This window comes from Nicotiana attenuata, chromosome 6 (assembly GCF_001879085.1).
Source record: "Nicotiana attenuata strain UT chromosome 6, NIATTr2, whole genome shotgun sequence".
In the NCBI taxonomy this organism is placed as follows: Eukaryota; Viridiplantae; Streptophyta; class Magnoliopsida; order Solanales; family Solanaceae; genus Nicotiana; species Nicotiana attenuata.
Window position 1 is genome coordinate 56,314,887 of NC_031994.1, and position 10,190 is coordinate 56,325,076.

Genomic DNA, 10,190 nt, shown 5'->3' on the forward strand with positions numbered 1-10,190 from the left:
GGCGCTGGCCCTGGCGTTCAACTTCTTCAGCATTCTGTTTTGTGCGCGACGGGTAGCGCCCCATGCTGCATGTGGCGCTCAATTGGACAACTTTGCAATGTCTTCCCATTTTCGTTCCAATTCGTGCAATTCTACTCCAAATCGCATATGAATGATTCCTACACATAGAAACATCACAAATTAGCATAAATCATTATATTATACATCCGAAATCTACGAGACGTGAGCACAATGTGAGGCAATATACATCAAAATATGCATACATTAAGCCGAATATCAGCTCACACAAACCAAGCTTTGAATTTTGAGAAAATCAAAAAAATCTTCAACTTAGTAAAACCCAATTGTAGTGTAGGGACTATATGGAGATGTGATATGTAAGCAAAGCAACATAGATGGAGTAAATTGTCCTTTTTAACGTATATATGTTCTCACTTTTAGAATGGAGAACATTTTGTTGAATAGACTTTTTTCTTTTCCGGTTAAATCAGCTGTGGGTATTAAACCCTTAAACATGGTAAGTGAAATTTGTTACCCTAGATTTAATTTGTTGAACGGCTAACTCATAACAAGAGTTTTTGATTGTGTATTTGGCAGTTCATGATATTTGGCTTCTAATAAATAGTGTCTCATGTTTTTCTTAACTTTTTAAAAATAGAACGAAAATTTGTATTAGAATGAAATATCATTTTTAAAACCGAACTGAAAATACCAAACTGAAATCTTTCAAAACCGTACCAAATATGAACAACCCTAGCAGCAGCCACGCGATGGCAGAAAACACAATCAGTAATGTAGACCATTATATCCAACCTTTGCTCCAATTCTACACCCTTTGGATCCTCAACATAAACCAAAGTATTCTTTTCCTAGTTCTCAAGAATAATTTGGTTCACAAATAATGGCTAGAAGGTAAAACACGCTTCTCGCCACACTATCGATAATATAACCTTGAACTAGTCTTATCTGTGAATCAGACTAAAGCTAAAGTTAGGAACCAAGTGAATCTAAGGTACAATGCAACTGCATCAAATAAAAGCATGGCAGATGACGCTCTAGAACCAAAATTTGGTATCAGCCTCTTTATATTTATGTAATTGCACAAAAAAAGAGGGCAGAACTGCCAAGAAAGATGATTAGCAACAAAGAACATAAAAGGCCTTCCATTTACTCGTCCAGAAACCCAACCTCCACTGGCCATATCTTGGTCAAGGATAAGACAATTTATCCGCAGTTGCTGGGTATCAGATTTAAAGCCTTCCCACAGTTAAAATATTTACAGGGGGGAAACTCATCTGCGTCCTCCCAGACAAAATGACTGACCAAAGTGCTCATAAACCCATCGAAGTTCTCCTTCCGTTCATACACCGAAAGAAATGGTGGTTAGAGTAAACGTAATCGGACACATCACACAGCCTCGAGAGCACACTAGAAGCTGACACTTTGAAGAGCCCAACAGAGTCCATCCTCCAATAACTGCAACGAGCAAAGAAAAAAGACGTCATACCAAAGACAAGCAAATATACTTCACCATGCTTAAACCACCAACCAACATCAACACCAAAATATGGTAGTAAGAGGTATGCACGTATTCTAAGCAGAGGAACAGCTCAATCAACACTTCGAAACATTTCTTTCCACTTATAAATCAGCCCTTCCTCTCTTATGTATGAGGCATATAGTAACAGCATTCTGAGTTTGGATATTCAGGAGGGACAAACACCAGTAGTGTAACTTGATAATACGAAAAAGATCCCAAATTTTTGGGATTCTACATTTTCTTGCAATCAATGCAAACTATAATGAAAAGAATAAGTGCTGCTGAAAACCTACATATACTTTGCATGTATACGTGCCCGGAGGAAGGGACACGATTTTTAAAAAAGAGCAAGAATTACAAGGCAAAGGAATTTACAAAAACAAACAAGTAGCTCAACCACAGCTTGTGACGTGCAATTTAAGCACAGGCCTAGAAACTAATCACATTCAGCCTTTATACAACACGAGAGACAAAAGGTGCTTACAGTCTAAATCATAAAGAAGACAATCATAAACACAAGAAATGAAACTCGCATCACCTTGAAGGTCGCCAAGGTCACAGTTATTTTGCATTCCTACTGCCATGATGATTGCTTGAACCTGAAGCTCTCGTTGTCCCATCCTCCCTCAGGTTCCTTCCTCTTCAGTAGACCCCCAGCTACAGGATACATCATCCCATGCTCGTCTGCATGTGCCTGTGAGCCAGCAACAGACAGTTGCCTTGATGCAAACGGAACTGACTCTTCTTTCCCATCCAAATCCATAGCTCCAGGACCTGCATTCAGATCCAGACCTTGCCGGCTCCGCTTTCTGTTGTGGTCTCCGGCTCCATTGCTGTTAACGTCAGGAACTGCAACCACATAAGGCCTTGGATATTGAGATGATACAGCACCTACATGTCCCAGTAACTGTGAATTCACAGGTGGAGTAAAAAGCCTTCCACCAGAGGACGAATCAATATAAGAGGCAGATCCAACTGCATATGTCGCAGAAGGAAGTGGGAAAGTGGTTCCAAAAGGGAACACAGGATACTGGAAAGGCGAAGGTGGAAAATGCACAGCAGGTGATGATGACAATACTGAACCCCTGAAAACATCTGGAGTGAAGGGGGAACCAGCAGCAGCTGGACCTAACATTCGTGGGGCACCAGGTGGGGTTATTGGAAACGGCGGCTGCTCCCCACGATCAGACAAAATTGATGGAATTGTCATAGTTGAATAACTATTCCCAGGAGCAAACCAAGACGATAAGTTTCCCATTTCTTGATTGTTCATTCTGAGGCTAGAAGCATTAAATTGGGAACGCAAGATTCCCTGATGACTCTGGTAGAATAGAGGCTGTTCCACACTTGAATCATCAACACCAGGCCCGTTATTTAAATCAAAGTCCCTCCTGACTTCAACAGTTGGTAAGCCGCCGGATGAAATCGATTTTGAGGGTAACACTACACCCTCTAATCTATGACTGCTACTCAAGGAGCATTGCCCTACATCATTAGGTTCATCAACTCTATTCAAATCAAGATCGAGTCCCCCAGAACTATGAACAGCAGGAGAATCTGGGTGTTTACTTTTTGATGCAACAAGATCAGTTATATGGTCCACCGCAGATACTATCGCTAGAACAGAATCCTGAGAATTTATGTCATCAAAGGTTCTTTCATCTGCTATATTCAGATCAATATCTAATGGAGGCCGACCATGCTTGCTAGTAGAAGCTTCAGAAAGAGAGATGGTCGTGGAACATGAATGCATGTCAAGTGCTTTTCTGGGTTCAGCTGGACGAAAAGCACTTGTGGCTGCTGATCCTTTCCATCCAAACTCCCCTTTGACTCTCAATAGATCTTCTGGCGGGACAAAAGGTCCTTTGGCAGCAGCAGCCACCGTAACAGAAGCAGGAAGACTACTGGAAACAGAAGAGACAGCAAATGGCAATGGGCTCATTATATGGACATTCGACAAACACCCAAGGCCTCTCAAGTTGATTGGCTCCCCATATTTCCCCTCATCAGAAATGAAACCTTCATTTAAGTCAAACTTCATCTTTGAAGCTGAATCTGGAGCGGCAGCAGCAGAGCTGGAAGAAGTTTCCCCCTTGGTGAATGCACATTCCTTTGTTCTATCTGCCTCTACACCAGAGTATTTAAATTCTCTTGATTCCACAAGTTTCTCCACTGCCGCATTAGAAAATCCAGGTGCCTCCTTAGTAAATAATCCGCCGCCAGGATCATGTGTAGAAATATCGTTATTTTCGACACTAGGTTCATCCTTTATCAGATTTCTTCTAGCTAAATTAGATTCAAATATGGCTTTATCCTCAATAACTGAAGTATCAACCACTTCTGGATCAGAATTTAGCTTTTCTACCTGCTTAGCAATTTTTGCATCTATTTTATCAGGCTGTCCACCTTGCCGTGCAACAGAATCTCGACTAAAACCAGTTGGTTGCAGCTCTTCCTTGTCACTTCTCTCTGTAGGTTCAGCTTTTGCTACAATCGAAGCTGGTTTCAGCTCTGTACTAGCAACACCTAAAACCCTACTCACCTCATTTTTGTGGTCGCATTCAAATTTAGAAGCGGAAACCTCAACTGGTCGTTTTAAGTCTTCCATGCTTATAAGGGCATTAGTGACTTTGTCTTCTACTATTGAACTACCATGTCCATCTAATTCAGCATCTAGAACACCGTCAAAAGTCTTGGTGGAAACCACTTTTTCCTCCTGGAATTGTTTGCTCTGTTCACCATCACTGGTCTTTTCCGATAGACTGCAAGGAGAAGCAGCAGACTTTTCCATCTCACCCAACTTCTCATTAACATCTGATTTCAAATCTCCAGCTGTCTGTGAACCAATGCAGGAAGAGTTGAAGCACTCTCCCGTAGTTTTTTCTTCAGAAGGCGATGAAGTGGGTCTTCTATCTCCAGTAAACTCCGTCACTGCACTTTTGTAAGCATGTAGTTTGCCCTCAGACCACGAAGTACTAGCAGCAATTAACTGTTTCTCTTTACCACCATTACCATCACCATCATTTTGCCCAATAAGGTCACCAGAAGAACTATCTAGAGGAGATGACTTTGACTTAAGCTCATCACCTGTGCCAGTCTCTTCACCTGAAGGACTTTCTCCTTGTGGAGAAATAGAAGGTGAAACCCTATCTGACTTGGACATTTCTTCAGTAGCCACACTGGCAAGCAGATTCATTCCAACAGCATCACTTAGTGACATGGACGTGTTTGCTTCAGAATATTTTACACAGCTCTCAATCAATGCATTCATGGAGCTGAAAGAAGCTTCGTGCAGTTTCGCTGACTTCAGTTCCGATCCTGATGATGAAGAAGCAGCTTTTGCAACTTCAGCTGATTTCCTGCCCTCACCAACAGTTTTACTTCGCTCTTCCTCCGGAATAGCAACAGGTGATCCATCACCCTCATCAGATCCAGTGAGAACATCTTTCAAGACATTGCTCTGCCATGATTCTCCATTCACATCAAAAGTAACATTTGATCGATATGCATCAGTCTTCTCCTTAGAATTACGATCAGGCTGATCATTCTTTTCGGAAAGCACAGGAGAAGAAGCTCGGCTGCTCATGATGGTAGGGTCTTCATATGATCCTCCACTAGCACTCCGGACAGGACTGCGACCCTTGTTAGAAATCTTAACTATCAATTTGTGACTACTCCCCTCAACAGCAGGCACATGAACTGTTTTTTCACCACTCAATGCAGACTGCGGCAACTTCTCAGTGGTAGGGTTTCTGTGCAATGAAGAATTTCTGTTTGTAGAACTTTCTTTTTGACCTCCAGATACTGATGATCCATGACCACCATTTATTGATTTGCGGTGCCGAGAACCACCATTAGAGATCTTGATGCTGCTCATTGACACTGCAGTTGAACTCCTCGCGTCCTCTTTCCCTGAGAAGGATTGACTGTGATTGTGAGACTGGCTAGAACTGCTGCTTTTATCTTCCTTTGCTAGATGAACATCGCAGTAACCAACAGCTGAAACTCTTGGCGGACCCACTTTTCCAGATGAAGGAGATGATGCTTGTTTTATGGGGCCTGGGGATAAGGACTCAGATTTTATGCTAGTTTCCACTGATGTAGGCTTAATTGAGGTCGTTTTAGATGCAGAAAACTGTGTAACTAAGCTCTTTGTTGCATCACTAGAACCAACAGGATTTTTGTTGCCGCTATGAGAAGCCTCGGGCAACCGTGATCTTGAGGTCCATGTGACAGCTTGATTTGAACCAGACTTGGCATCAATGACGTTCATTTCAGCTTCTACACGTTTCTTCCATGTGTCAACTAAGCTCCGTGCCTTTCTCTGGATCTCAATGTTTTTATGTTGGCGCAAGTGATTAACAGATCTACCAATATTGCACATCTGTAGTGCTTGAAGATTCACAGGAAGCTTATCAAGTGCACGCAGCAAAACCAAGAGAAATTCCTCAACTGGCTTATCACCGTCCTTACTATTACTAAATTCAACAATCCTTCCTTTACGAACATCTTGAAGCCACCCATCCAACACAGGCAAACCCTTTAGCTGTACAAACCTGTCAAGGCAGTCAAACTTGTCAGTCGCAGCTACAACACTTGCAAGCATTGAACGACTAATCAAATCCATTTTCCTGTCCAATCTATCTGGTTGCATGAGCTGAACAAGCTTTGCAGCCCCTTCATTGTCCACAAGCCCTCCTTCTTCCGTTATTTTAGAAATTTCAGATTTCAAGATGCTTTCACTATCATCAGATTTAACTGAACGTTCACGCTTAATAGATTCAGAACCCTGTTCTCCCCGCTCCCTTTTCTTTCCCTTGACTTGTGGAGGAAAAGAAGCTACACTACTTTGTACATTATCAGAACCAGGTTTCAATTGTGATGATGACATAGGGCCATTCATTGGTTTAGGAGAACGACCACCAGGCTGCACTGTTGCATGCATCTCTACTCGTGTCCTGTATAACAGCTGATCTACCTCTTCTTGTAGCTCCTATAGAGGAAAAAAAATATTCAATAAGTGAAACATTATGTGTAAAGTACAAAGTTAACGCCTGAAAGATTTGCAATTATCTTGTTCTCACCATTTCAAAAACCTGTCCTGCAAAGAGTCCTAAAATCCTTCTTTGACAAAAAAAAAAAGATCTAAGAACAAGACAGACTCTCTCTCCCTTTTTCTTTCAACATTTCAACCTCATTTATCTATTTTATCAATAATATAATTTACCTTTCGGTAGTTTAGCAGAGGAATACTGAGCTGTGAAGGAATGAAATGATAACTTACGTTAATAAAATCTTGATCAGTTAACCACCATAAACACTTGTTTTGAATGTCATAAACCCGCCTGCAGACAAATGAGGATGTTCCTGTTGGAAGTTCAGCCCCTTTAGGAAGGAATGCAACTTTACATGGATGGAGTAATGATGCAGCTGGAATCTCATCCCTATGGAAGGAATAAAAGATTTCGTTGGGTGTGGTGTCCAGCAGGATGCCTTTGCCAAGCTTCAGCTCAGCAGGACGATAGAGCCAATTAAGACCTAATTGCAAGTTATTATCTTGACACAATGTTAGTCTACGGATTATCCCAATGAAAGGTGGTGAATCATGTGGTGGTTTAAACAAAGCGCAATCTCCAACACTAATTTTGCGACCGTCCTGCATAGAAAGATAACATTCACTTCACCAAGAAAATCCTATAAACAATAGACATGCCACAATCAATTGACGGAAATATAAGCAAACTACAAAAAGCATAGAAACAAAAGCGAACTACACAGAGATAAGAAAATAAATGAACTAGAAAGCAATGGGGAAAGATGTTGATAGGGCTGGAGGCATGGTAAAGCGGAAAACCCTTTATCCTCATCGTTCTGACTTTGTGCAAACATTTATGGTAACACACGCTTCCACAGTTTTCTAGGTACTCTCTGATATTGACTACTTCATCAGGTATAACCAACACTATCAACACATATACGCAGAATTTGGAGAACACTGATTTGAAGTGCACTTGCAATTTAACTGCTTACTTTATTAAAGCATCTCTTCACCCAACAAGCACATTAACGGAGAGCCAACAGCCATACATAACCTCTAATCAAGCTTACAAGATGAATAAGTGCGGATGTGAACCTAGTGATACATTTGGGAGTGAGGTGTAATTGTTGTCATTGTGTTGTTTGTTGTTGGACCTAGTCAGAGGAGACTATTTAGGGTGGTTCCAAGAGCAGTCAATTAGTAACATGAGGGCATTTAATTAGTAAAACTGCTACCTGTATTGCTTCCTAAGGATTTATATGCTAAAATCTTTAATTTCACCAAGAATTATATTTAGTCAAAGCTCATTTTGATCCCATTTGTTTGGTAACCATGTCCATATACATGGAGTATGTGGCAGAGAGCAATGTGACCATGCACATCTTTTCTCATGATCAACTGGAACAGAAAAAAGAAATCACTTCAAAGTTGGTGCCAATGTCTTCAGGAACATATTGATAAATATTCGTAGAAGAGACACAAATGAGTTCCAGAAAATAAAGTAAACATTTCTTAATTTTTTCCCCACAGTTGAAACCAACACCATCGGCCTCTCCTTGCCGGAAAGATCAAAAGAAACCAAAGTTGGAAGCACCCAACATCATCATTTGGAATAAGGTACTAAAACAAAACGCGTTCCCATAATTATTCCACTTACGAAGTACCCCATTATGCACCTCTCCGGGAAATATAACCAAAAAAAGCTACTCGTGAATATGGAATGCAATTAAATGATCATATTTACTATATAACACTGCTACAAGCCTCTAAAGCTAAACTGATACAACCGCCAAAAAAAGGGGGGAAAACTCCAACTGGAACAAAAATCACACACACACACACACACACCAAAAAAAATCTGCTTTTTGCGCAGCTAAAATCAGTGAAGGAACAGGTACTATGATGCAAAACACTTTATCAATCACCTATCACTATTACAGAACTCTCGTCAACAGAGAGAAAATCAGGCAAAATCGAAAAGACCCACCAAGGTAATACCTTGCAGAAGGAATCAGCAGTAACAGTAGAAACAAGAGGAGAATCACCGGCGGCTACAGTCCTCCTTGTAATCGTCGCCGGCATGTGCTGACCACCACCACCACTCCTCCTTTTACAATCCCTCTGTATCCTCCCAATCCCATGCATAATAAAATTCCCCTTGCATTTTCCCCTATTCCTTGCCCCTCAACCATCAATTATACCATCCAATTCCTCTAACCCTAGTTAAAAATCCCCAATTTCCTCAACCCTTAAAAAACCGTCGATCGCTCACAAAATATACCAAAAAACCCTAGCTTCCTTAACTCAATTTCAACAGCAAAACATCAATTCACCGATCTGCAAGCATCAATTGTAGATCCAATTAATTCAATTCATAAGCAACATATCATTACTTGCGTGTACACATATACCGGATATATACAGCTAGAATACAATTAAAATACAATACAAACCTTTTATAAATTTACAACAGAGGGTAGTGAAGTATTCAATTTAACAAACGAGAGAGAGAGAGAGAGAGAGAGAGAGAGAGAGGAAGATGTCGCGAGAGGGTAAAGGGAAAGTTGGGGGTAGTAGAGATAGAGGAATTTGGGGAGAGCGGGCAGGGATGGGCAGAGTGGGCAAGGCATTGATAACGCTGCCCCACGGACGAGTTAAAAAGACTGAAATGTTTGTGACTGGTCTGCTACTGGTGAAGATGTGACTCGACTGACTAAAAGTCCAAAACTAAAATTAAACTGAAAAGGTCCACTCCCCACTCCCCCCTGTACTATAAAACCCTCAGACTCACCCTGCCACCTCCTCCTCTTTTTCCGAGTCCCCAGATCATTACCAATCTTCAGTTTTCTCTGCAGTGGATAAAGTCGCGAAAACTTATTTAGCTAACGTTTGGCCATAGATTCCTAAATTTATTTTGAAAATCTGATTTGAATAAAGTTTGGTTTGAAAATGAAAATGTGTTTGGACGTACGTATATTTCCCAACTTTATTTTGGAAAAACATATATATAATTCTCAAGTTTTGAAATTTTGACCCAAAATCAGCAATTGGGTGATTTTGGGATTTGGAATTTTACTAAAATGTGGGCAAAATTTATGGCCAAACATGAATAGAGCGAATATAATGTTATTCCATAATTATTTTTATCCTTTGTACCAAACGATCATGAAAGTGTGGTTGGAGCACATATTGTATTTTCCGGCACAACTATTTTTAATGAAAAATTATTATAGTAATAACCACATAAAGAAAAGAATTAAAATTTTCTTTTGTCCACTTCTTTAACTCGCAATATTCTATCTGCAATTGTTTCGCATTATATAAAGTCTAGGATCTGAGACAGTTTAGAAATTACTTTCCGAATTCAATGGCTCTTGAGGGTAAATTCTCTATAATCATGTGTGCATGTGGAACAACGGTTTGATTGATAGTATTAAGTTCGTATTTATTGACACATGATGATAAAGAATAAGAGTATTAGTATAATAGGGGAGTAATACTTAACGTTTACTGAATTAAAATTGTGTATTGTCTCTTTTCCTAAGTGGTGCGGGTTGGAGGTAAGGGTGGGTCGGGGGAGATGGGTTGACTTTTATTTTCCAAAGAAAGCAA

The 10,190-nt window shown here is 40.5% G+C and overlaps 1 protein-coding gene across 1 annotated transcript; it reads right to left on the reverse strand.

Annotated features, from left to right (window-relative positions):
* Nucleotides 774-9,262, reverse strand: LOC109227021. The gene is made up of 5 exons (XM_019392008.1): nt 9,032-9,262; nt 8,577-8,915; nt 6,825-7,196; nt 2,079-6,533; nt 774-1,476 (listed from the first exon to the last, which is right to left on the reverse strand). The coding sequence occupies exons 2-4, from the start codon at nt 8,721-8,723 to the stop codon at nt 2,115-2,117; spliced, it is 4,938 nt and encodes a 1,645-aa protein (XP_019247553.1). The 5' UTR covers nt 8,724-8,915; nt 9,032-9,262; the 3' UTR covers nt 774-1,476; nt 2,079-2,114.